Genomic DNA, 27,824 nt, shown 5'->3' with positions numbered 1-27,824 from the left:
ATAGTCATCGGAGCACTTGGGGCCGTGTCCCCCATGCTGGTGAAGTGACTCCAACAGATACCTGGTGACACATCAGACATCTCCATCCAGAAGGGGGCAGTCCTATAGGAACAGCTATGATACTGGATCCTCAAGCTCCGAAGACTGTGGTAGAGGACCGGAGCTTGAAATGAATAGCTGTCCCCCTCTACTAGGAGAAAATGGGAAGGGTGGGTCAGAAAAGAGCTGTTGCCCAGAGGACACATGCTCAGATATAAATTGTTCATTGTACAATAATTTTAACCTGTACTTGTGAATTGTATCTGTGAAATGTATACACAGAAGTTCCTCTACTTGTTGCTGATTTATTTCGCAGGCATTTTTTATGAGCTTATTCGACTTTATATTTTCCATGAATTGGAAAAATGTCTCAGTTTTAACACCTGATGCTGTTTATGTTGAGACTGAGACATTTGTTACAACAGGGAAACTCCCAACAGCAGGACTGTGGCTCTTGAGGAACGAAGTTGACATCCCATTCCTACCTTTAAATATCTTATTTTGTAGTGTAATAAAATTAATTTAGGATAAATTGGATTTGCAAATCGTATTCTGTTTTTAATTACTTTTACACAACATCCAAACTTCACTGAAATGGCAGTTTACAAATTTTGCTTTAACTACACAAACAAAGGGCGTAAATGTATCAGTAACTTAAATCATTATGAAATCTGATCATCTGATCTGATCAACTCCTGGATATTTAAAGTCCATACATTTCCAAGGACTTTATCTCTGAGTTTAATTTTTTTAAATTTATTTTTTCTTTACCTGAGAACACAAAAATGAAGCACACTGCATTGCTCAATTGGTAAATAATTTGCAACATGTGTTTTTCTGGTCCTACACATATTTTGAAAAGAAAGAAAATGATGAGGATTAACTTGTCATGCATGGTGTCTTGTTTTGTCTAACCTGTTAACAGCTGGGATAGGCTGCCATAATATGATAACATCCAACCACATCATGAAACCTTGCACACAAATGTGAGATCATATGGGTTTTTTTTGTTTTTTTTAAAATATCTTGTCCTGTCCAGCACACAATCCAGCACAGGCCAATACACACCCCCAGTGCAATGTGTGTAGGTATAGCAGTAGGAAGGAGCACCAAGAGTGGCCTATTTGGTGGCCCTGAAATTGTCAAACCCCAGACCCAGTCCTCTTCACCGACCACCAAGTACATAAACATACATGTACACACAGACATATTCACCTCCCCCATACTACTCAACACAGAAAAACTAAACAAATCCCAAAATACATTCTTAGAGATTCTTACACAGACTCCCTGACACACTCACACACATCCTCAGATACCTGATAACAGCTGGGATAGGCTGCCCAACATATCATACCAGCATCATGAAGCGTATGACTGACAAAGTCATGAGGTGTTTTTTTGGTAAAAGATCAATTTATTATTTCATCTTTTCATAAAATGCAAGGTGAAAAACAACACAGCTGTTTGACAAGTGTCTTTTGGGAGGAGCACACATATATAAAGGCAGGCGACTGGTATGAGGAGTGACACACAGGATTCAATGGCTTTGAGAAAACTGATACACCTACTGACTCTTGTGAGCCTTCTGTCTGCAGGTATGTCACTCTGTAGGTTATATATAAGCTGATGACATCTTTAACAAATTAATTTAAGCAGTTAATCACAGTGATTAATTTTGTCTTGACCAGAATCAAAAGCACAGTTAGAAGGTAGGTGTATGGTTAAATTGATATTTTTCTGGCTTAATTTATTTTGGAATTTTGAAAGAAGTGATTTTAAAATCACCTCTTCACTTTAATATTTGTTTAATATGTTCTTTTTACCATTGTTGAACCTTTTTTCTGTTGCAGTGTGTGGGACCACACTGCTTAAAACCATAATAGTTGATGGTGAAGATGCTGCTCCTGGAAGTTGGCCATGGCAGGTCAGTCTTCAGAGATCTGGCAGCCATTTTTGTGGTGGATCCCTAATCAACAGAGAGTGGGTGATGACTGCTGCTCACTGCCTCTACGGGTAAGAAAACAGAACTCTGCACATGTTGTGGGTGAGGGGCTAGTAGGATCCAAAGAGCGGACACTGTCTGAGTACAGAGAGAGGTTTATTGATTTCCCACAGATTCCTGTGAATTCTTCCAGCGGAACTTTCAGAGACTGGCAGACTGGCGAGCATCAGGAGGCAGGCAGGCAGGGGAGCAAGCGAACGAGCAGGCAGGCAGGCTTTCTCTGGCAGGAGGAAGACAGGACAGGTTACAAATCAAGGTCAAGCACAAGCAACGTAAGCTGAGGCCGAGAGCTGTTTTACCGCAGGGCAATCAACAATCTGGCGCTGGATAGCAGGCAGAGCTGGTCTTAAATAGGTGGTGCGTTGATTGCTGAAATGTGGATCAGCTGTGCCTCCAGTTCCCAGCTGACCACGCCCACCAGGGAACAGGAATCACCACAGTACCCCCCCTCAACGGGAGCCACCCGGCGACCGGAACTTCTCGGGATGGGCCCGACGGAAATCCCTGACCAGGGAAGGATCAAGGATGAAAGAGCGGGGGATCCAGGCCCGCTCCTCAGGGCCATAACCCTCCCAGTCAACCAGAAACTGGAAGCCCCGGCCGCGACGGCGCACATCCAGAAGACGTCGGATGGTGTACGCCGGGCGACCAGCCACAGGCCGGGCGGGAGGAGGGGGCCTGGAAGGAGGGACCAGAGGACTGGAAGACACAGGCTTCAACTGGGAGACATGGAAGGAGGGATGAATCCGCATAGATCGGGGGAGCTGCAGGCGAACCACCGTGGGATTGATGACCCGCTGGACTTCAAAAGGTCCCAGGTAGCGGGGAGCCAACTTCTTGGCGTCAGTTCGCAAGGGAATGTTCTTCGAAGACAACCAGACCTTCTGACCAGGAGCGTATCTGGGCCCAGTTGTGCGATGGCGATCGGCCTGGCGTCGACTCCGTTCCCCAGCCCGAAGCAGAGCAGTCCGAGCCGTCCTCCAGGCCCGACGACAACGGCGGATGTGGTGCTGAACCGATGGAACAGCTACTTCAACCTCTTGGACAGGGAACAGGGGCGGCTGGTACCCAAGAGAGCATTCAAAAGGAGATAAACCAGAAGCTGAGGATGTGAGGGAGTTGTGTGAGTACTCAACCCAGTCCAGATGGTCGCTCCATGATGACGGGTTGGATTCAGCCACACAACGAAGGACGGTCTCCAGGTCCTGGTTTGCTCTCTCGGCTTGACCGTTAGTCTGGGGGTGGAAACCGGAGGACAAACTGACCGTGGCACCGATGGATAGACAAAAGGCTTTCCACACCTGTGAAGTGAACTGGGGTCCTCGGTCAGATACTATGTCAGTGGGCAATCCATGGAGTCGGAAGACATGGTGCACCAACAGGTCGGCAGTCTCCTTGGCCGAGGGAAGTTTGGGGAGAGCGACGAAATGCACAGCCTTGGAAAAACGGTCCACAATAGTCAGGATGGTGTCTTTACCTTTGGAAACAGGTAGGCCGGTAACAAAATCCACTGCAATGTGCGACCAGGGTCTGCTAGGGACAGGCAGAGGACGTAGAAGTCCAGCCGGGGGTCGATGCAATGCCTTACTCCTAGCACAAGTGGTGCAGGCAGCCACGAACTGTTGCGCATCCCTCTCCATGGTAGGCCACCAAAACCTGCGTCTGATAAGGGAGAGAGTGCGTGAGGAACCAGGATGACAAGCCAAACGGGAGGAGTGACCCCACTGGAGGACCAGGGATCGGGCGGTGTCGGGGACAAACAGTCGATCCGGGGGACCAGTACCCGGGTCAGGCTGATGTTGCTGATCTGCTATGACTTGGTTTTCGACCTCCCATGAGACCGCAGCCACGATGCAGGAGGCTGGCAGGATGGTTTCCACCACGGAGGTGGTGGCTTCGGGGGCAAACTGACGGGACAGTGAGTCGGGTTTCTGGTTCTTGGAGCCTGGTCTGTACGACAGTGTGAAATGGAACCGGTTGAAAAATAGAGACCAACGGGCTTGGCGGGGATTCAATTGTTTAGCCGACTGCAAATACTCCAGGTTTCTGTGATCTGTCCAAATGAGGAATGGAACTCTGGATCCTTCCAGCCAGTGCCGCCAGTGTTCTAGAGCCAGTTTGATGGCAAGGAGTTCTCGGTCCCCAACATGATAATTGCGTTCCGCAGGGGTAAGACGTCGGGAAAAGTAGGCACAGGGGTGTAATTTCTGGGTCTCAGGAGATCTCTGGGACAACATGGCTCCTACCCCGGTGTCCGAGGCATCCACCTCCACTACAAATTGGCGGTTCAGGTTCAGAAGAACTGGAGCTGAGGTGAACAGTTCCTTAAGCTTGTTGAAAGCTTGGGCTGCTGCGTCTGACCAGAAAAAGGGAACTGATGGGGAAGTGAGACGTGTTAGGGGGAGAGCTGTACGGCTGAAGTTGCGGATAAAGCGTCGATAAAAGTTTGCAAAACCCAGAAAGCGCTGCAGTTGTTTTACAGAGGTAGGAGTCGGCCACTCCACAACAGCCTTGATCTTATCAGGGTCAGCTCTGACCTGTCCACGCTCAAAGATATAGCCCAGAAATGAGATGGTATCTCTATGAAAGTCACACTTTTCTGCCTTTACAAATAAGCGGTTTTCCAACAGTCTCTGAAGTACCTGTTTGACATGTTGCTCATGTTCCGAGTGAGTCTGGGAGAAAATGAGGATGTCATCCAAATAAACAAACACAAAACGGTTAATAAGGTCTCTCAGCACGTCGTTAACCATGGTCTGAAATACTGCAGGAGCGTTACACAACCCAAAAGGCATGACCAGATATTCGAAGTGGCCGAGAGGGGTTCTGAAAGCAGTCTTCCATTCATCACCTTCCTTTATTCTCACCAAATGATATGCGTTGCGGAGGTTCAATTTAGTGAAGATTGTGGCGCCATGAAGGGAGTTGAATACAGAGTCAAGCAGAGGTAAAGGGTACTTATTCTTCACAGTGATAGCGTTTAAGCCACGATAATCTATACAAGGCCTGAGTGAACCATCCTTCTTCGAGACGAAGAAAAATCCAGCCCCTACGGGTGATGAAGAGGGCCTGATTAGTCCTGCAGCGAGAGAATCTGAGATATATTTCTCCATAGCCTCAGTCTCTGGTCGGGAGATGTTATATAGACGGCTGGTGGGTAATGGCGCCCCCGGGAGCAGATCAATGGAACAGTCATAAGGTCTATGTGGGGGAAGAGCTGAGGCATTGTCCTTGCTAAAGACCTCCCTTAAGTCATGATAGACTGGGGGAACGGTGGACAGGTCAAGGGGAACAGGTTGGCGGCTGGAAACAAGGGTAGCAGGAACAGCTGAATGAAGGCAGGTGGCATGACAGAAGGAACTCCAGTTAATAATCCTCCCACTCTGCCAGTCCAGGTGGGGGTTGTGCTGAGCCAGCCAAGGGTGGCCTAAAACCAGAGGGGATTTGGGTGAGTCAACAATGTAAAAAGAGATAAGTTCTTGATGATTACCCGAAACAATCATCTTTATAGGAAGGGATTGCAGTGTGATTGTGTAAAGAAGACTGCCATCCAGGGCCTGCGCAGATATGGGGAATGAGAGGGTCTTCAAGCCAATATGTAGCGAGCTAGCTAAGGATCTATCCAAAAAATTGGCCTCTGCACCAGAGTCAACCAAGGCATCAACAGAATGGGGGACATTATCGCTGAACAGGACTGCTGGGATGAGAGTTTTAGTGTGGGGAAGTACCTCAGAGGATGTGGTCGTCAGTATCCCCACTGCTGCTGACGACCCTGGTCTTTTGATCGGTTGGGACAGAAAGAAATACGATGTCCAGGTAGTCCACAGTAGTAACAGTCACCCGAGGTCCTTCTCCTCTGCCGCTCCTCCGGGGAAACGTGCGCTCTTCCCAGCTGCATAGGCTCCTCTGTGGGAGTGGCTGTGTGAGGGAAGGATGGTACTGCTCCAGAGGAATACTCCTGCTTGTCACTAGATTGGGATCTCCGTTCCCGGTCCCTCTCCCGCAGTCGGTTGTCCACCCGGATGGCGACAGCCACAGCACATCGGTCTAAAACAGCAATTATTATAGGCTATGTTAAAAACTGAAACCATTGACATTCTACATGCTTTGAACTCAAATTTTTACATTTTGGCCCATGCATGTATCGTCTTTATTATTTTTTTCCTTTAAAGCCCAGCGCGTGAGAATTACTCTTATCTAGTGGTGCGCTAACTAAATGCAAACGACAGAGTAGTGGTCTCTATTGCCTTGCTGTTTAAGCGCCGTATTACCACTAACAAATCCACAGAAAGTCACAGTTGTGAAAATGTCCAAATTTTTTCAGGTAATGATAACACCTAGACAGAATGATACATAATTCTGTTTTGTTATTTATGCCAATAAGCTATAAGCAAGCCCTTAATGCATTTGGCACCAGGCTAATTTATCTTGTGAAATGGTGTGACTAGAGGGAAGACATCAAGCTTCCCTTCTCTTGTTGAATCAACTGACATAGATTATGAAACACAAAGACAAACTCAGAAAATACTGTTGAAAGAAGCACGCAGTTGTCTGCTGATGAGTCCTGTGAAGAGTAACAGCAACTGAAACCGTTGCAGCAAAGCTTTTCCACTGTAGGCTAACTAACAAATTAGCATCTCTGCGTTTTCATATAACAAGTAAATTTCTAGTTATTATTATAATGAGTTATTATTGTTATTAAGTTATTATAATAAGTAAATTATTTGACACAAACTAGAGGATAAAGTAGTTGCTGAACTCACTGCCCTGTTTCTGACAGAACACCAAAATAAACTTCACTTTTAGATTAAATGAATTTACCTGTCCAGCAGAAAGCAACAACTACTGTGTAGGTCTTGAAGTCCCTCTCCCACATGCACTGTCTCCATCTAGTAAACTATTATTATTTCCTTCTCTATTCTTGACAATTTTTTCTTCCTCTTGTGGGACAGAGTATAGATGGTCCTCCATTTAAATGGAAAATGGCAAGTTAAATAATCCCCCTCCCCAACAGCAACACACAGGGATTTACAGCTAAACCCAACAATTTTGTTTCCCTTTCAGTGCTTGGTGTGTCGCCACCAATGTGTTTTTAAGCAACTAGCTAAGAGAACGCTTTCATTTAGGTTGTGATTTGACTTTGGTAACGTATGTATTTATGAAAGTAGTTTTTGATTTTTGCTAATCAAAAGCCAAATAAGTTACACACTGTACCTTTAAGCAAAACCAAAGGGGGGGATAATCTTTGTTAAAAAGGAAAGACGAAGTTGGCTTTCTGTTGGCTCAGGATGTGGAGATGAATAAAATGAAAGATTCTGCAAGCTCTGTTGGTTGACCTTGCTCAGTCTAAGGAAACTTACTGAAATGGTGCTGGATAAATTTGCTGTATTAAGCTAAAGAGTTTTGTCTTTTTCCCAGAACTACTGCAGAAATATGGCAGGTTTATCTTGGTCGTCAGAACCTTCAGGGTGAAAATCCCAACGAACAGTCAAGAAGTGTTGCCACAGTCGTTATACACCCAGACTATGACAACAATGTTTACAACAATGACATCGCTCTACTCCAACTATCCTCACCTACTGAGTTCACCGACTACATAAGACCTGTGTGTCTCGCAGCAAGTAGCAGTGTGTTCATCAATGGCACTGAAAGCTGGGTCACTGGCTGGGGTCAAATCAAAGAAGGAGGTCGGTTTAGGGTTAAACTTAGAATGAATATATTCCATTTTTGGCATGTTTATATGTGAATTGTCTTTAATGTCTGTTTTTATGTACCTTTTCCCCCCTAAGTGTTCCTACCGTGGCCTCAAACTCTTCAGGAAGTGAAGGTACCAGTCATAGGAAACAGACAGTGTAACTGTCTGTATGCAGTCAATAAAATCACAATCACAGACAATATGATCTGCGCTGGCGTTCTGGCAGGAGGCAAAGACGCATGTCAGGTAAACTGCTTTGTTCTATTTGTCATTATAATGGTGAGCACAGCTTTTACATTTCCACACTCTTTTCTTTCATTTCAGGAGGACTCAGGAGGGCCGATGATGAGTAAGCAGGGCTCTGTCTGGGTGCAGTCAGGAATTGTGAGTTTTGGTTTTGGCTGTGCACAGCCCAGTCTGCCAGGAGTCTACACCAGAGTGTCCCGTTATCAGTCCTGGATCAGCTCCCATATTAGCTCTGACAAGCCAGGCTTTGTCCAGTTCACCTCCAGTGGTGAGGATCTTGACAGCAGCTACACGTGTTCAGATCTGCCATCTTCAAGAACAGCAAGACCCAGAACTACAAATTAAACTCCTTAAAAAAAAAAAAAAAAAGAAAAATGCAGTAAAATTGGACATTACCCAGTTATTAATGCATTTATTCTTTTCTTTCACTGTACTCTGAACCTAATATATCTGTTTTTCATCTGTTAAGTAAGTAATTGAAGTAGTTTATCACTAAAATCTTTCTGACTCTAATAAACCCGTCATTTCAAACTGAAGGAAATCTTCATGAGAGGTTTTTAAAAACCTTTTTTGTGATGAGAAATGGAAATCTTTTCTTAGAAGTGTCTTTCAAAATGTGCTCTGGTGAATCTTTTGAAATGAAAAATAACCTTATTTTCAATTTTTCTCTTACTAACAGCTTTTTGTCTTTATACAGTAAAAGATTATATGACATGAAATGTTTTTCTTGTTATTTTTAACCAAATATCAGTCCAGTTTAATGGAAATGTCAATTTTATTAATATTCAGAACAGTTAGCTCAGCAATACATATCCCAATTGATTCTTAAAACTATTTCATGTTTAAAACAATTTTATAAAAGTTTTGCGCACATAAGCCACTTCAAGCACATCGCATTGTGTCTCAGAGGTTTTACAATAGTGTATGAGATGAAAACCACTGTGCAACTTATTAGACAGAACATATCTGCTTAAATTGACACACAATCTTTGGAGAAATTTAAAAGCATATAACAAATTAAAATGTTGACACACAATGAGCTCAGTTCAGAAAGCAAGTCATTGCAGTCAAAAAGCTCATTAAATTCCCCAACCATAACAAAGCCTGTTTTGTCTTTTCTGCCAACAAAAATCCCACCTTGTGGAGCTGATTGTACAGCCTGGATCTGTTCGTTCAGTTTATGGAGCTTGCTCTTTGTTTTGAGCGTGCATTTAAAAAACTGTGGTGTTTAAGAACAGCTTTTGAAGAACAAAATTAAAAGTTTCCTTCAGATCATGTTTCACATCCAGCAAGAAAATTTTACAATAAAAAAATGACATAAACAGTAATAAAAAAAAAAAAATAAAAAAAGCACACTGGATCATTGTTGTTCTACAGTACCAGGAATCTGTGCGCACAGCAAAACAGAATAATGACTGGTTTGACTTCAGCCGCTCGTTATTCCGTGCACATATTTTACAACTCCAAGAGTGCAGTTTATAAATAAAAAAACCCAGTTCTTTTCACCGAGCTCTTTTCTTTCCTGTTGTTCACTCAGTCGGGATGTGTACAATGCAATAACAGAGCTCTGCAATGCCTTACCTGCAAAATCTCTATTTCTAAAGAAAAAAAAACTGTGAATCAAATCACTAAGGCTGTTTAATCATAAGTGATTTGTCCCCCTCCCCCCCCTTTTTTTTTTTTTTTACTGTTATCCACTATCCAAGTGGGTTACAGTAAAACGGTGTTTTCAGTTTTTTTTTTTTTTTTTTTTTTTCTTTTTTTTTTAAATGTTAAACTATTTTTTGCCATCTGACATAAAAACTTCCAGAAATGGTCAAATTGCTAGGTTTTTCTTGGTGGTAGCTGCAAAACAGACAAATATGATAAATTGTGGTACTGGATGTCAGAAACAGCTTGTGTGTGTTTCTGAGACATTAGTTAAGATTTTTATTGTCCCGTGGGCGCATCTTCAACAGCTTCTACATTTGTTGCTTCATCTCCATTTTCATTAATCATTTCTTTGTATTTGCTTTTAAAAAATCCAGCCTATAAAAGAAAAAGAGAGAAAAAGCACTGTTATCCTGGATCAGTGTGGTATCTACATGAAAAAACCAAGAAGGATAAAAAAAAGACAACAGAATGGATTTTAAAATAAAAAGAGAACATGTATTAATAGTGTTTTGCCATTTCTATTATTGCTGAAAAGAATATTACTTAAGCATCTCACCTTATACAGACCAGCGGTGAGTAAGGCTAGTAAAGCCAACCCTCCCAGACAACCTCCAACAATCTCTTTGGTGAAATTTGGTACAGGATACACTTCTACCTCCGTCTCAATCTGGAAGGTGAGGACACAGAATTGTGATTAATTTCAAGTTGAATAATTATGATAGATCTAAAAGAAAGAGTCAGAATCACTTTGTGAACAGGTGGGTTGTTGTTAGTTGCTGTTGAGAAGAAGATGTACTGGTCCCTGTCATACTCCAGACTGGCTGTGCTGGTTAAGAGGAATTTGGCAGATGGAAGTCCAATCTGAGAGAAAAAAAACCACATCTGAATGAGAGTTTTAATCAGAAATTAAAACTGAAATCATGTTTTTCATGCTCAACAGGACGGCACCCACTGCATCAACCTAATCTCTGTGGATGCTAATAAGAACTTGATGGTTATATAAATAAAACAGGACCCAAGTCTAAAACCTGATGGTCAGGTCCTGCTATTTCTTTTTTTAAATTGACACAGTTTTCCCAAACTGGTTTTCTCCAAATATAACTATAAAACAGTGCCACATGCTGGTTTAAGGTCTTGATTTGACCATTGCAATGTACTTCTTTTTCTATAGCTCAGCTTCTTGTCTACAGCTTATACAAAATGACACAGCTAGTTGTTTAATTCATAGTAGCAGAAAAGGGAATATTGTACTAATTTTAGCTTCCCTTCACCGGCATCCAGTTTGAAATCCAAAACAGTAAAATTTAACATTTCATATTAGAAAAATACAAGCTTTCTATGTTTAAATATCCTTTAAAAACTCAAGTTTTACTCTCTGGTCGTTCAGCCATAGTGTGATATGTTTAAGGTTTTATGTAGCCTTTTATTTCCATTTCTTATTCTTGGATCATTATTGATACTGTATGTGTGTTTTTTTTTCTTATGCTTTAAACTTTGGTATGTCTGTGTATGTATGTATGGATTTAATTATGATTTGCAGTACTTTGGTCATCCTCATAGGTGTTTTTTTAAGTGCTTTATAAATAAATTGGTATGATAATTAGATTGTCACTGTTGTTAACTTCATAAACACTGTATGATTCTGTAATCAAGACCAATTACATCTGTACACATTTACCTGCTCTATCCATGCTGAACTGAGGTTGGCAGAGATTGGATACGTCTTACTATCCAGCCTTCCCATGAACCTGCTGCACTTAAACACTCTGCATGTGGCAACAGAGCAATTCTGTGTTGGACATAAGCACAAAAAGCTGCAGTGAAGCATACAGTAATGTGCATTTCTTGCATAAAAACAGGCAGATTATAAAACATACTTACCACTAATTTATTTTTCTTTATCTGAGCAATAACATCAGTGACAACAGGTTCTTCATCTTTGCCTCTTTGGCAGTCTGAAATCTGAGAATAAAGTTGTTTTTATACTTGGTCATTTTACCTCATGCGGTCATTTCTAAGATACATTTGAGCCTTTTGTAAAAGGAACTCCGACTATCAGCACATGTTGCTGTTAATATGTTGTTATTGCTCCGTTTAACTTAACATGATGGTTATTGAGATGTGAAAATGTCTAATTACTTTAAAAATCAAATATGGTGACTACATTTGTTTCTTATGGTGGTTGCCACTTTTGTTTTAAACATATTTTTTAGGATATGACGTATACGGTCGCAGGCGAGGTGAGAAGACTAGGAGGAATTAGGCAGGACGATATATTTTCTCCTACATTTAAAACAAATAAGCATACTGGGGAAAAATGCTGCACTGCAAAGCTTTTTGGTTTTTTTAAAGGCAAGAACAGACATAAAAATAATGACAAAATACAGATCACACAAGATTGCTCTCTTCTGATCTTATAGTGTGGTATGCATTATGAGGCATACTGAGCATTAAACTATAAAACCTACCAAATATAATCCTAGGTATTTCTGTATAATTATTGTAGGTAGTGGTCTAATGCCTGGACTCGCCTATCTGTGAACTGGTTTGAATATGGTGTGCTAACGCTGGCCTGATGTTGAAGGCTGACTCAGGCCCTGTTTACATCACTTTCCCATGCAATAACCTTTTCCTTTACCTATTTTCTTTTTTTTTTATTTTTTATAAAGCATTTACACAACAGTGGAATAACAACTATCTCAGTGCAAGGGAAAACAAAAATAGGACCACAATTAGTGTATTGCACATGAATCAAGTGGGCACTTCCTCTTCATAAACACAACAGAATGCTAACTGCTAGTTATCTGGCACATGTAACCGATGCATTTTTGCTGACGACACGAATGTTCAAACAGGTTTTGCTTCACCAGATCAAATGAATTAAGAACAAGCAGCTGCACAAACATGACACGGAAGTCCGCCATTGTTATTGTTCTTTTTGTGGGTTAAACAGGTTTAAATGCGCAAGTACAAGATGACGTGAAAGACATCACCTTTATCCAAACACTTCAATCGAGTTTACATAACCACAAATTTCACTCTGGAGGCTGTTTTTTTTTTTTTGAGGTTTTATCCACCCGAAACCATTTAACTTTGCAAAGAGAGGCCAGAAAGCAACAAAACTCTGTTTTATTGTCTTAGCATTGTAACGTAATTGGGGCATAAGACAACCCACAAAACATCTGGATTGAGGCAAACAAAGTTTTTGTGTGCTGTTATGCAGGGTACATGTGTTGACACAATTAACTGTAATCAACTTGTTTGTAAAATTTCAGTATGTTCAGCACATATTATATTGTTCAATGCTATATTCTAAAAGAGCAGCTCTTTGTATTGAATGCTCTTCTTCAGAGCTGGGATTGGCTAGCAGGTGCTGCACAAACACCAACTACTCTGACTTTTTCTTTCCTCTTTATCTACCCATTTGTCCTCATTTTAACTGGATTCTAGTGGTTTTTATCATGGCTGTTCTTGCTGTCATTGTGTTCGGGTTCAAACTGAAAAGGCTGAATGGTAAACATTAAGCCACTGTAAGACTTAAAGAGACTTCTTACAACCAAAAGTCACACAATAAGTCACCTCCCAGAATGCATTGCAGCATGTAAACCAATCACAGAATACAAAAAAAAAAAAAAAAAAAATTAAAAATCTAAAAGCTGAACAATGTTGGGTATTGTAAAGATCATATTTTAACAGCTGAAACAAATATTCATTTAATATGAAACATTGTTCCACCACGCTGGAGTTCCCTTTAAGGTTAGTACGGTAACTAAAACATGTTTTGTCATGATGTGTGTTTTGTATCTTTTTTTCTGGTTTCTGTTTTAGATTGTAATCTTCGCGGTTTAGTTCCCTTGTGTCTTGTTTCTTGTTTAGCCTTTGTTCCTGTTCATTAGATTCACCTGGACTCATTACACTTGTATCTTGTTTGGTTTGCCTTTATTTATACCCCTTGGTTTCTGTTCCCATTGCTGGTCCATTGTGTTTGCTCCCTGTGTTCACGTGTCAAGTTTCTTTTAGATTAAAACATCCGGATACTGCCCTGGCTCCCGTTCCTGCATTTGGGTCCATACCTCTACCCCGCATTGTGACATGTTTAGTATTTACCTGCAGACTGCTCAAATCTGCCCAAATGTCTTTGTTGCCGAGCTTCACAGGAACCCTGATCACCACAGTGAAATTAAATGCTCTGATGCTATTTGTAACCTGAGAAGAGGAGAAACAAAAATTTCAGAGTGGAAAAAAGTATTAGGTCTGAAATGATAGCTGTGAACTTCAACATACTGATATAATTGGATCACATAAGCTTTCACCTTGATTACTTGTTGGACTGGTTTCTGCAAAAGATTCGCTCCAAACGTGAAATTGCAGTAGTTGAAGGAGCTGAAAAGGTATTGTAAACATTAGATGAATATAATATAACAGTGACTAATCTATTATCACATTTGTTTTATATTATTTTACAGGGATATAGTGTAACTTTTGACCCAAACATTAGTCTAATGGGAGTAATAATGGAGGATCGCTGGGGTCAATATACAGGGCTTGGTGCATGTTGCCGCTCCAAGAGGGCTGCCCTTTTCAGAACCCAGACATTGTTACTTTGCAAGAGCAGTCTGTCTATCATGGGATCATTTGACCTTAAATGCTTTACTTTATGGTTTCCCCTCTATATACACAGAGGACTCGGCTTTGTGATACTTTTTCTTCCTCTTCAAATTAAAATTTGTCATGGCTGAACAAAGTAAGAAGGTGAACATGGAGTCTGAGGAAGACAGAAAGAGAAAGCAAAAAGGGATTGCTCCAGAAGAAAGACACAAGTTGACTTTGGCAAAGAATTTGCTCATTGGAGTCTGATGAAAGAACAGTGTGGATCCAAAACCCACTGTCTGTTTGCCTCAGTATTATTAGACTGGTAAGTTAGCTCTGTTGTGCTAACGTACCAAAACCAGGCAGTTTCCCACACCTAACTGGTTCTGCCCCCTCTCCTTTCTCAAAGGAACCACACAGTTCTTGTAACATAGCTCTGTAAACAAGATTGTGTCTGCGGATTGACAAATAACTCTTGCAATCAGTTGTTATCACTATAATCTGGTGGGCCAGATAGTATCCAATTTTGGCCTACGGACCACCAGTTTAAGGGCAGAATTTCTTCATGTGTTTTGTTTTCCCTGAGGGCGATGCATGCATGAAACACAAAATGACTCGGTAGCTGCGTAATTGTTTAAACCTGGTTTAGTTTTATGGTTTTCATACGCTGTTGAACAGGAAACAGTACTACTGTAATGTCCCATGAGCAAAAGGCTAATGCTAACGTGTTCACATGGTATTGATATAAGTTGTACCAAAGTTACTGCATCATTTGATACATAAATCTATTATTTATAGTAAAGACTGTTTAATTTTGATAAAATGTTGAGTGGCTGTTAGAAGTTAAGTGATTATCGCGCCCTATTGGCCAAAAGTTACACCGTACCCCTTTAACAATGAAACACAGACCTTTCAACTGAAACAAAAATGTTGTATTTCACATCGATCTCTTTCTTCTTGTAGAGCTCACTTGATGAAGAGTGCTGTTGATTCCCACTAAAATACACAGATGGAAATATTTATAAAAGAAAAAGTTGGTTCTGTGTAAAAACATAAAAACAAAAACCTGCATCTGTGACTGGAGAACAGTACCTGGTGGCGTTTGCAGTAACAAATATCTTCCTGCCAAGTTGACTGTTGGCTCCAATCCCATAGGAGACGATGAAGATGGCCTGAAAATGAAACCAGAGATCAGACACCTCCTCTTCTGACTCAGCAGTCTGTGTAGCAGCACAACAAACCAACCTTTGAGTTGCCTTTGAAAACTGGTTTGTCAATAGAGCAGTCTGTCTTTCCTCGAGTTACACCATCTTCACTGTCCAAAGAACTGCACTCAATTCTTCCCTGTGTTGAAATACAAAACACCAATGTGTCTTAAAGAGCAGCCTATCAGAGATGTAACAGATGTGATCCTGATGTCTTACCTGCAGAGATGTAAACTTCCTGTAGGAGAGCCCAGCTGGGTATGTGAGAGTAATAAGACTGTTGTACGAGTTTTCCTCCCTGTTCTCCACAGAGACGGTCACATCCAGAAGCTCATCAATGCCAACGGTAACTTCTGCTGATCTGATTTATGAGGAATAACAAGAATCAAAAGGAAATCAAGTAGATCAAATAAAAATTGATGTCAAACAGCATTGTTTCCAAATCAGTGCTGGCAGCAATGGGAATGCCAACATGCGGGTAATAACTTGGTTTAATGGTGACTACCTTTGACATTAAAAAGAAAAACAAGCAACCCTTTGACCGAACAGTAATGTTAAAGTCTTTGTATGTCTATTGGTCTCTTTAGGCTATGCTATTTTATGTCCACATTTATGTCCACATAGTGGGGAGATTTGTATTCACTAATTTCAGCTTTTTCTTCCTACCATAATTTTTCCAATTTCCTAACTTTGTCATTGTTTGTACTTGTGGATTTTAAGGTTTTAACTTAAGATACTGTCAAGATACTCTCTGTGCCATTAAGCAGGGGGACAAGATTTGAGAAAGAAGCTGGTGGTATGGCTTAAACTCAAACCTGAAAACAAACAAACAAACAAACAAAAAAAAAAACAACAATTCATTGCAGATTTTATTGAAAGCAGCAAAAAGATAAAACACTTCATGTATTATTTTTTACAGACTTTTGACTGTAACTATAACTGTAGCCCAAATAATTTACTTTTCCCCCTAATTTCACACAAAGAGTATAACAAATGCAACTCATAGTTTGGTACTAGTTTTGAAACCAGTCATTTGAAGTATGCAAACTGTTTGTACTTAAAGGGATCCTATTATGGTATTTTGAGTTTTCTGAGCTTTCTACAATGTTACAGTGTTCAGTCCTCATCAGACAGAACGACACTGCTTTTTATAACCTAAACGCATGTTTGAGTTTGAGTTTGAGTTCCAGCACTCTCTGTTCGGTTTCCATGGCGACGAAAAACGCGTTGTTTTAGAGAGTTTTTTCTACTTGGAAATCCTTGTGACGTCCCGGGGGATAAGGTTCGGTGATTGGTTACCTTCTACTGGTTAACAATGGCATGTACAAATACATCAGGCAGGTGGAAAACGTGGGATAAAGTTATTTCCAACGATGACTGGTTGAGTTTACCAAAGAGAGACATCCTGCTGCATTCGTTGCTGTGGGTTGCTGTTTTCCACTTTGTTTTCAGGGTCTGATTCAGGTTCCAACATGTAGGGCTGTATGCTATGTGTTGACATTGTATTTTGTTTTTTTTATTGAGTTCATATTAGCCTAATCCTTCTGTTTATGAGATGTTACAATGACAAAGCAGTTGCGGTGCGCGCTCCCGATGTAGTGCAGTGGCGGGAGGCGGGGCTTAATGCGGAAGAGTCTCAATCCACTCGTTTTGCCCACAGGCTGATCTGACAGCCTACGGAGAGGGTCAGTCTGAAGTAAATAAAGCGATTTGTGGCAATAACTCGATCAATCCCAGCCCTTCTGGTCTCAGAAATAAAAAATAAATTAGCCTGCAATGTACATAATAGTTACACTTTAAAGACAAATATAAAACTTCACAAATCATACATGCAAAGTCTGATTTTTTTTTTTTTCTTTTCCTCACCTGGTGAAGTTGAAGTCCACTTTTAGATTATCAACACATTTCTCATCAGCACCACAGTTGATCTCAAACCCTAACTGTGAAAAATAAGGTTAGATCAGAGAGCTAAAAAAACATTATCAATGTTTAGAATTATAATGAATGCTGGACATGTCCGAGCAACGTGATGCTCTTCAACTGGTTTCATGTCAAATGAAACCAGTTTTTTGAGCTCTGAAGGCTGACCTCAGAAAACTGTTTATGATAACTGTAGATTTATGAGATTTGTTTGAACGTTACTCACTGTACGAAAGGTTGTTGTTTGAGCCTGCTGGGAGAGAACTGGTTTAAGATTTGTGTTAGAAGGTAAACCATTAAAGGTGAAGCTGAGCTTGTTCTCAAGTGGATTAAGAACATCATCTGGACAAGCCTGCAACAAGAATAAGGGAGCATGATTCCGACTAAAATAATAAGATTTTGTTGCCAAATGAAATCTGTTTTATTTGATATTTATTATTGTCATCTTATTAGGAGTAACCTTAATAAAAAATTGCACATTGCTGCACTTTTGACCCCTTAAATCAACACGAAGCGATCTAGTTTCCTCTCGTTGTTTCTCAGTGATGTAAGCTCGGTTGTTTGGGGACTTCCTGGTGGCATCTGGTGTAAAAGTGAAATCAACCTGTGCTAGAGCTGAAACACACCAGAACTTGTTTTATATAGAAATCCACACATATGCAAACATGCCAGTGAATGAAAATTGAGAAGGAGGATGAACCTGCATTCACTTCAGAGTGTCTGCTCATAGTAAAACAGATTTCAGCTTTGCTCTCCAGCGGTTTTGAGCAGTCCACATTTTGTGTTGGGATTTCATTCGGGTTAAAGGACACAGTGGCTTCCACCATCACTATAGGCCTTGATCTAGAAATGAAATGATAATAACCCACATTTCAACATCTTTTGACCCTGTGATCAATAATCAATCAGAATGAAAACTGACAACAAAAGCAAGATTAAACTTAAAAAAAAAGGTTTTGTTAATTCCAAAAGAAACGACATAAATCTTTATGCCTTGAAGAAAACTTTATTGTTCAAAACACATTTGAAAATTAGTTTTTGTTTTTTTTGTTTTTTTTTGTTTTTTTTTAAAAAGGGTAAAATTGCCATAACTTATATTAGGCTATACTTTACATAACTCACCTCAGTAAAACAACTGCACCCTTTGAACCCACCGCTAAGTCAGGCAGACCATCACCACTCTGATCGAAACTCAACTGACTGATCGACGTGCCAAAATACTTCAGTCCTGACTGAACCTCAGAGGCAGCAATTCTCTGAGCAACAGGACATCCATTAGGGAGAAAATTGAGGGAATTTTTGTTTACTTGTCACTTCAGTTTTCTTTGAAAAAGCTCACCTGTGAGTAAGTAGGATTGATTCTTTGACCTCCTTCAGCATGGAATATGTAGATGCTGCCTTGACCATCGTTCTCCAAAGGTGCTCCAACTGCCAAATCACTAAATCCATCCTTGTTAAGATCAGGCAGAACAGCAAGAGAAGAGCCAAACCTTCCTCTGTCAGATGCAGCTCCTTTTAGGACTGATGGAGACTCAAAATGACAGTCCACATTCTGGTGAACATGTAAAGATGAGAGAGGGTGTTTCACACTTAATAAAAAGGAGAAAATATAACAAGATGATTGACTGAGCGGGTGTAACCAGTTACCAGATAGGTTATTGTGCAAACATAAACTCGTCCTTCTCTATCAGAGTCCTTGTACATGGGAGCAGATATGATGATGAGATCAGTGTAGCTGTCAAGATTCACGTCCATGGCACAAACCTCTGCTCCAAAGTATCCACCAGTCTGCATCTTAAAATGTAAAAGATTTATTTTAACAAGTTATTAATTTTATAGTGTTTCATTGCCATCTTAGTGGTAAATACACACCTCACGTTGATTTGGCTCAAGCTTTTGCTTGTCTTTCTCTCCATAAACCACTATAACAACTCCTCTGTGTTGGTATCTTGGGGCACCAATAATGGTCAGATCACCCCTCAAAGTTTTAGCAACTGCCATGGAGTAACCTAAAAATTAATGGTATCAAAGACATGATAAATATCCCAGTTCAGCCAGTGTGACAACCTCTTTTTTTTTTTTATCAACACAACAATACAGAAACCCTCTGGGTCAAAATATTACTTTAGTGAGAGCTGTAGATGTGTGCATGTAAAAAGAAAATCAAATGTTCTTTTTTCTTTTATTTATTTATTTTCCTGTGAAAATCTCACCAAGATAGCTATCAGCCTCCATATTCATGGGTTCATATGACGCTGTTAGTGTGTTTCTTCTGTATCGCCTGTGGCCTCCCCTCCACTGGTTAGCACCAACAATAGCCATCTGGACTCCCTGCAGGTTTGACAGAAATGTTTTGCAAACTTAAAGTTAAAGCACACAATTAATTTCTCATTTTTTAAAACTTTTTAGAACTTTATTATTAACCAGTTAATATTCATTAATTTTACCCCAGTTACAAAAGCTGCTCTGAATCCCTCTTGGGACATCTCCAGTTCCAGTGACTCTCCACTGGCTTGAGATCCTTTAACAGCAAAATAAAGAAAAACGTAAGATATTTAATGTTAAATAACCTAGGTGTTGCATGTCATTTAAATGGATTAATTTCATAACGGCTTCGAATTACAAAATACTTCTTTTTAAAATTCCTTTTTTTAATTAGTCATTATATTCAAGAAATTATGACCCAGAAATACATTTTCAGCTTAAATAAAAAAAACACAAAAACATTGTGCTAAGAAATATACTAATCAATTTCTTTTGCAAGCTAATGAAATTGAATGAAATATTTATAAAGCCCTTTAAAACAACAAGAGTTGAAACAAAGTGCTGTACACGATTGGCCAAAATAAAACCAGAATAAAACAGTTCAAATGCAAATAAATAACATAATAAAACAACAGGTCATATGAGGAATACGGAATTAAAGCAAATTGAATAAATAGCAAGTAAAAACCAACAATAAAAATAAAGAGCACACTGACCGGAAACTGTCTTACGTTGGGTTAAAGGACAAGGAATAATAATGGGTTATAAGATGAGTTTTAAAATTGGACAGTGATGAGGCTTGTCTAATGTGTCTGATCTGAATCTGTTTTGATGAGATAGCACCTGTACCTTCAATAGAAAAAATTTTGTCTTGCAAATTCTGTCGAATCTTCCCGAGTGCCTCAAATGTTTCCACTTTAAACACATGGTTGTCTGTGGGTTTAGATGCAATGCTCCTCAGTTCATTTGATGCATCGTAGCTGTTGAATGCCGCTCCAACCTGTGGATGTACATGAAATATTTGTGGTATACTTCAGGAATTAAATTTAAAGCTACAGTGTAATTTTAAAGTAAATACAAGTTTGCTGTAGTAAAGATTAGACTTCATATTGTAAAGTAAAAGAAACAGGGCATTTAAAAACAAAACAGACATACATTTTGTAACATAACCACCACAACTAAATATATGGAAAAAAACATATCTGTGGATCATCTTTACAGTTGACAAAGTGGAAACAGCTATACAATCCAAAGATTGTATCAAATTAGCATGATTCACTAATCAACAACCAATCATCATCTGACTCACAACTGATGATTGATGCCATGATTTTTGCAGGAAAAAAATGAAGAAATCCATATATAATATAATAATAATATAATAATAATAATAATAATAATAATAATAATAATAATAATAATGATAATATTAGTAATAATAATAATAATAATAATAATAATGATAATATTAGTAATAATAATAATAATAATAATAATAATAATAATAATAATAATAACAACAACAACAATAATAAAAATAATAATAATAACAACAATACAACTTACCCCAATAGCAAATCGAACAATATTTTTAGAGTCAGCTTTTTGTATTGCTGCTCCTAGGTTGGCACGGTCATGAGATTCTCCATCTGTAATTACTATCAAAATTTTCTTCACATCTGGTCTGTAACCTCCAGATGGTGAGAAAACATTGTCGCTGGGGAAAGAAAGTTCAAACTTTCAATCAGCTAAAAAAAACTTTATTTTTTGGCTTAATAATTTTCATGTTAGATTCCTTGTCTATTTGCCATTTCACAATAAACAACTTTCTTATATAAAATATATCAATTTTCAGATCCAATGAGATAACTGGGGATTGAGGACAAAAAACACACAAAGCTCCTTGACAAAGGGAGAAAACTCTAAAATGTTGATGAAAAAACCCATAACATTTCAGTATAGAAAAAATTACCCAAAAAAAAAAAAAACAAAAAAAAAAACAAAAACAAAAAACAAACAAACAAACAAAACAAAACCAAAAAAAAGAAAAGAAAAAACAACAAAACAAAATAAAACCAAAAAAAGAAAGAAAAAACAGGAGAATGAAATACATGTAACAACATACTGACCAAGAGAGAAAAGCCTCTACAGTGAAATTTCTATTTGTGCAAGTTAGAAAATAGTAAATAAAAACTTTTCTTTTTTTTTTTCATCTTTTCCCCTCATTGTCAGCATTAGGTTTTACAAGACATTATTGACAGGATTGTAAAGAAACTTACACAACATGTCTGATAGCTTGTGCAGTGTAAGTAGCTTTTCTGATTTGTGTTATTTGTTTGATTTGATCTCGCCATTTCTTAGGATCAAATCTGTTAAAGTCGTAATGGATTTTGGGAGCTGTAGAGAACTGGGCGATGGCAAACTGCAATAGCAAACATAATTCATATACATTAGTGAGAAATGTGGATTCAAAGGCAAAACTTCCTGTAGAAGTAATATAAAAAATATATTTTTAAAAGACAGATTTAAAAAGATTTTCTTTTTTTTAAAATTTTTTTTTATCACATTAGCTAATTTGGAAAACATTATTGCTCTTAATAAAGTATTTTTTTTATTTAGAATTTGTCAAAATGTAATTTCTGGACTTTCATTTGTTACCATCATACATTTAATTACTTCTGATAGAAACATAAAGTGTGAATATAATCTTACGTGTGTGTCTTTTCCCAGAAGCGACTCGATCAGTTTTGAAACAAAAATCTTCATTGTTTCAAAATCATCATTACTTACGCTGCCTGAGCCATCTAAAAGAAATGCAATGTCGACTTGGGTTCGGCACTCTGTAAAAACAAGAGAGAAATAAACACAGTGTTCCCTTATAAGTGAAATTGTATATATGTTTACATGTCTGTTTTCCAGTGTACTATATTTTTCACAGCACACTGGCAAGGAGAATGATAGCTAAATGCTGCAGCCCATAGAAAAAAATATGGAGTCACCACTTTTGGAAGGTGTTCTTTCCACTGTTAATTATTAGAAAATAAACATCACAGAAATGACAGAAACATATTTACAATTAAAAAAACCAAAAAACTAACTAAAACTTAAAAAATGTATTTCGATCAGTTAGAGGAGAAAATAGAATCATTAAACAAAGAAATAAAAGAAAAAAAAAACAGTGATGTAATCTACCTGTTCTTGTTCACACAGGTCTATGAAAATTCATGTATCCAGGTAAAAGGTAATTCTATTTTAAAAACACTGGACTCAAACCATATATGAAAATATACAGGACTATACAAGACTTTTGCATACAAAATATACAAGATCAAGGTGTTCATCCGAACACCTTCATCAGTTGTTTGGTGTTCAGGATGCAGCACTAGCAATGTACACACAAAGGAGTCACATGCGCTAGTGTTACCTTCTGTGTGTTTGGATGAACATCAAAATGTCTTGCATTTTTTAAAAGTATTTATTAAGTTCAGTTTTTTTTAAATGCTTTTTTAAGAGTTATTAACATAGTATCACTCCTAAAGGAACAATATTTTCATTTGCTCAGTTTCCTATATTTCATGTATAGAAACTGATCAATATATATATATATATATATATATATATATATATATATATATATATATATATATATATATATATATATATATATATATATATACATATATATATATATATATATATATATGTATATATACATATATATATATATATATATATATATATATATATATATATATATATATATATATACAGTATATACAGTATATATATGTATATTTCATATATAAAGCCTGGGATTGTGTAAGGCACTTTGGTGAACTGTGTTGTTTTAAAGCGCTCTATAAATAAAGTTGGATTGGATTGGATGTATGGACCTTTTTGTTTCCACCATGTCAAGCATGTTGAAACAGCTTGACGATCATATTCTTCCTAAATAAATTGTAATCCTTCCTGTTCAGTGGCAAGATAAATTATTATCCTTAAATGTGCCAACACCATCACTAAATCCCCTTTTGATTTCAATTTCATGCTCTCCATTAAAAGAGAAAAAAAAAATCCAATAATAAAACCAGTTTTATTACATTTTTATTAATGTATCATCTACAAAGCTCTCTATAACTGCAATGAGAGGAGCTTGACTAACTTTTCTTAGAGTGGAGGGTTAATATTTTTGCATACCAAGTGGGAAGTAATTATCATTGTATTTACCTTTCACAGAAGACGGGACAGGTTGTCCAGATGTAAGATATTTGTCGATCTGAATACAAACACCATTGTACATGGTGATACTTTTGCAGTCTGTTGGAATGGTTGGACCACATACCTGAAAAATGTAAAGGATCACATTTTATCAACAGATTTCAAGATAAGATTTCTTTGCAGTTCACTAAACTCACCAGAGAGCTCTCTGTTTTGGGGTCATGTGTCATTGTCAAACCAAGAGACATGTTTACTGCAAACTGTGGAACTGTGGAAACATTCAGGAAGAAAAGAAATTTCAAACAATTCGGTGTAAATAGGTGTAAAGTTATTTCCCAAGATTATTCTGTCAATGCTTTTCTAAATGAAAAGTTTCCTACCTGAAACGTGCAGATTTTGGCATTCATCTGTGGTGCATCTAAATACCACACCCCTTTTGTTTCCTGAATACTGATCCAAAGGGGCACTGATAAGAAAACTTTGGGTAACAAAACCCAGACAAACATTTGATGGTTTTAGTTAGCAATGACTCATATATTTCTGCTTTGAAGAAAGATCATTTTCTTACTACCTAGAAGTATGCATATTAGAGGCTCACTGATTAGAATAAAAATCCCAAGTGTTAACCTAAAACAGATCCTCTAGTGTAAGTTCTGACTCACTCTGAGCGTCTCTGCACCACCTGGTAGCCAAAACCTGCAGCAGGATTCTTCAGGGACTTCCAGGCCAGAGGATCAATGTTGAAACAAAGTGCAGCTTTTAACACTGCGGGATAAAGAAGAAAAATTCACATGGTTTGTCTAATCTAAAATCATGATGTGAGGGACTCACATCAAACTGTTTTGGAGCAACCCAGCCCAAAAACAAATGAAGAAGAATTAATCTCCCCTGTTGCTGACTGGGATAAACTATTACCTGCTTAACACGTGTTTTTTCTTTATCACAAAAACAAAAACTACATGCTAAGACTACATGGAATCTGCAAAAATCCACAACCTGCCTTCTAAAAGAGGTATATAAACACATACTAAGTGGTAAGCCTCAAACCCTTTTCCAACATAAAACAGTACAGCTAATCTCACCCCCGCCCACCAATATCACGGCCTCTGCTGGAACTTATGCAGAGTACTCAAGCCTCCGGGGAAGCATTAACCCAAACACCCTGGAGAGGAGACCAGTCAGATGAGCTGACAGACAATTCAACTATAAACTACAACATGCGCACCCATTTACACACAAAATTTACTGTCTCTAAAAATGAAACATTTACTAATGTCTTTCTCTTTCATTCGTCGCCAGCCAGTTGTCCCAGGCCTTCGAGCCTGGATGTTTTGAGTCTAGTCCCAGTTGCCAAAACCAATATAAGTCCCTTTACTGATATGCTTTTACACATATCTGCCACCTGCTTGTCCAGTCGCTCCATTCTGCTGTTTCTAATCAGCCACAGACATGCTCTCATGCTTTCTGTCACAACCAGAGCAATGCTACATACAAGGCTGGCTGGGCAATGGTTATTAAAAACTTTGGGGGGATTCCTGGTGGGGCACCTAACTCTTGGGCTGGAAAAAAAAAACTTAGAAGCATAGGTAAGAAGGGTTTTTATGTAAGTAGTTATCTGTTATCTGAGTATAATAATGAGCGGTGATGTGCGGGTCAATACTGAAATATCTGTTCCCCCTATACCAGCATTTATATGAAATATAATTGAATGTTCAGGATCAGTATGAACTTCTTCTTTTTCTGCCTGAGCAATGCAGATCAGTCCCACAAACAGTAGAGATGCACGATTCAATGTGAATTTTGGGGAAGTAATTTACATCCGTCTACTGGTTTAAATTTTTGTGCTGATGTTTAAATGACAGGAGTTTCCTGCTAAAACCGAGTCTCCCTGTTTTATTCAAACATGCAGTAATAGTCTAAAAATGGTTATTGCATGTTCATGCATTATTAAATTGCAAAATGCAAATTAGATGTGCCTAAACAAACAACCTAAAGTGCTGTATAATTACTTTATTTACACATTTCATGTGACAGCCTGCTTTGTCATAACAGCAGCGTGAATACTGACTACCTTACACAGATGATGATAATGCTGTCTTATCTGTATATCTCAAAGGGATTCTGATTTTCATTTGAGCTAGATATCAGTGACTGACTGACAATCCACACTGGAATATAAATGAAAATATTATGTAATTCATCAAAAGTTGGTGATAGTTTTAAACTTCTGCAAATGCTGTTTACGTTCTTGTTTTTTTTTTTTTCCAAATATTTGATGTTTTATCTCCAGTCTACAAGTTGTTGGACACAGTTGTCCATGACTTATTTGTATTACCGACTTATTGATTTTTATATTGTGCCTAGACCAAATGCTGCATTTCACAATATGCCAAAATTAGTCATTTATTCTGAGAAAATACTGCTTTCTGTTGTACAGAACACTGCATGCCATTACTTCCTGATTTTACATAAATAACATCAGCGTCTGTCTGCTGATGTTCCACAAAAGTACCTTATTACTGAAGAGCTGTGACTGCCTTGCAGGCATGAAGTTTAGGTGAAATCAGTCAAAAGTCAGTTAGATAACTTTGGGTCAAAGTGACCTGGAGTATATTGTCAGAGGTCCAAATAATTACACACACCCTGACAATCAAGAGTTGTAGACTGTGATAAAAACGTTCTTAAGAACAGAAGTGATACAAAGTTGTGCTGCAGCAAATAGGTTTCTATTCCTGTTATGGGGCGGAGAGTTCTGGAAATGTGTGAATGGAATGATGCATTTGCATATGTTAGCTGATTCGGAAAAGGAGGTGCAGTCGGCTGGGGTTTTGATAGGCAGCTCTAACGAGAGTTCAGGGCTTTCTTCTCAAGTCTCCCAATCCGGGAAGATCTGTGTCAGATGACTAATTATGACTATTATTGTCTACTTAATATTCATGACTATTATCTGTAAATACATTCTCATAAAATGAAAGAACAGACCTCTGTCTGGTCTCTTCATGGCCAGGGGTGCTGCGGTCCAGTTTTTCTCCGTTGTGGCTGAAGAGAGTTCTTGTTCAAATATCAACATGAACATTCATGTTTTAAGAGCAGCTGATGTGCCACTACAAAGCCTTTGTCCCATGAATCTAAAGTTTTTATTATGGGATTTTGGGAAAATAAACTCCATGCTCAGATTGATCGTGCATGGACTGATCAATCTGAGCATCAAGAAATGTTGGTTTCTTGCATTTTGAAGTGTCTGTGTATTAAATGTGTATTTTTTTTAGTTTTTTTTTTTACAATGTTTATGAAATTATTTTCGAACCCAAGAATGAAATGTTGATCCTTCAGGGAGACAGGTGGTAGGATACACCGTGGTGAACCTTCTGATGCAACAGGACCTGCTACCCTGAAGTTCAAGTGTCATTGATATTGTGATTGCGGAACACAGAGACCAACTGGGAGAGGGTGAGCACCCCCAACAACAAAGACAACCAGTGGCAGTTTGCAGAACGAGAATCTGCAGTAACTTCTTGGTCACAGTAAATGGACAAATTAAATAATAAAGTGTAGTTTCTTCTAATCTAAACTTCAAATCAAAAGTGAAACAAAATCCTGATATTAGTTTTTTTCAGATTTCTAAAAAATAATGAAAATCAATGAAATGAAAATCAATGAAATGTTATTTATAATTTAAGAATCTATGTGAAAACGAATATTAAACAACCTCAGAATTCTGTGAAGTTAGGGTTTATTATGGTTTCTAAAAGACAAATTATTGAGACACCTTCATGTTCTGCTTTTTCTTTAGTCAGTGGCGCACCCAAAGCTACAATCTGTCGCTTCTAGACATCTGGCAGGAGGGAAAAAAAAGCTGCGACCTTATATTTATTCATTCTCATTCATTAATGATGTTCACTCATCCACCAGTTGCAGAAAACATTTCTATAGTGCTGGTAGCATCAGTATGCCGGTGATCCACAAAATAAACAGGTATTCTGTAGTG

At 38.4% G+C, this 27,824-nt stretch overlaps 2 protein-coding genes across 2 annotated transcripts in view; one reads left to right on the top strand and one right to left on the bottom strand.

The window, feature by feature from the left end:
- Window positions 1–1,582: 1,582 nt before the first annotated feature.
- Window positions 1,583–8,330, top strand: LOC306771397 (serine protease 27-like; the record flags this gene model as incomplete). Its single annotated transcript, XM_079260564.1, has 6 exons — window positions 1,583–1,637; window positions 1,731–1,751; window positions 1,893–2,055; window positions 7,463–7,731; window positions 7,834–7,985; window positions 8,064–8,330. 6 exons carry the CDS (start codon window positions 1,583–1,585, stop codon window positions 8,328–8,330), a joined length of 927 nt encoding a protein of 308 aa, XP_079116690.1.
- A 1,584-nt stretch (window positions 8,331–9,914) lies between these two features.
- LOC306771396 (integrin alpha-M-like) overlaps window positions 9,915–27,824 on the bottom strand; it is a gene marked incomplete at both ends in the record, with an annotated part of 61,860 nt that continues 43,950 nt past the window's right edge. The window contains 29 exons of the mRNA XM_079260563.1: window positions 9,915–10,013; window positions 10,195–10,305; window positions 10,386–10,499; window positions 11,317–11,427; window positions 11,520–11,600; window positions 13,746–13,844; window positions 13,952–14,021; window positions 15,138–15,224; window positions 15,321–15,400; window positions 15,474–15,572; window positions 15,653–15,794; window positions 17,300–17,373; window positions 17,580–17,705; window positions 17,814–17,968; window positions 18,054–18,196; window positions 18,476–18,609; window positions 18,693–18,905; window positions 19,001–19,147; window positions 19,226–19,362; window positions 19,567–19,684; window positions 19,801–19,874; window positions 20,468–20,618; window positions 21,185–21,335; window positions 21,898–22,040; window positions 22,331–22,458; window positions 23,846–23,960; window positions 24,034–24,104; window positions 24,217–24,314; window positions 24,499–24,601. Of these exons, the coding sequence (XP_079116689.1) occupies window positions 9,915–10,013; window positions 10,195–10,305; window positions 10,386–10,499; window positions 11,317–11,427; window positions 11,520–11,600; window positions 13,746–13,844; window positions 13,952–14,021; window positions 15,138–15,224; window positions 15,321–15,400; window positions 15,474–15,572; window positions 15,653–15,794; window positions 17,300–17,373; window positions 17,580–17,705; window positions 17,814–17,968; window positions 18,054–18,196; window positions 18,476–18,609; window positions 18,693–18,905; window positions 19,001–19,147; window positions 19,226–19,362; window positions 19,567–19,684; window positions 19,801–19,874; window positions 20,468–20,618; window positions 21,185–21,335; window positions 21,898–22,040; window positions 22,331–22,458; window positions 23,846–23,960; window positions 24,034–24,104; window positions 24,217–24,314; window positions 24,499–24,601 (3,374 nt within the window). The remainder of the gene's footprint in view (window positions 10,014–10,194; window positions 10,306–10,385; window positions 10,500–11,316; window positions 11,428–11,519; window positions 11,601–13,745; window positions 13,845–13,951; window positions 14,022–15,137; window positions 15,225–15,320; window positions 15,401–15,473; window positions 15,573–15,652; window positions 15,795–17,299; window positions 17,374–17,579; window positions 17,706–17,813; window positions 17,969–18,053; window positions 18,197–18,475; window positions 18,610–18,692; window positions 18,906–19,000; window positions 19,148–19,225; window positions 19,363–19,566; window positions 19,685–19,800; window positions 19,875–20,467; window positions 20,619–21,184; window positions 21,336–21,897; window positions 22,041–22,330; window positions 22,459–23,845; window positions 23,961–24,033; window positions 24,105–24,216; window positions 24,315–24,498; window positions 24,602–27,824) is intronic.

This window comes from Telmatherina bonti (assembly GCF_933228915.1).
Source record: "Telmatherina bonti genome assembly, chromosome: 21".
NCBI classification, from domain to species: domain Eukaryota; kingdom Metazoa; phylum Chordata; class Actinopteri; order Atheriniformes; family Telmatherinidae; genus Telmatherina; species Telmatherina bonti.
Note: the sequence above shows the minus strand (reverse complement) of the source record. Positions and strands in the feature narration are given on the sequence as shown.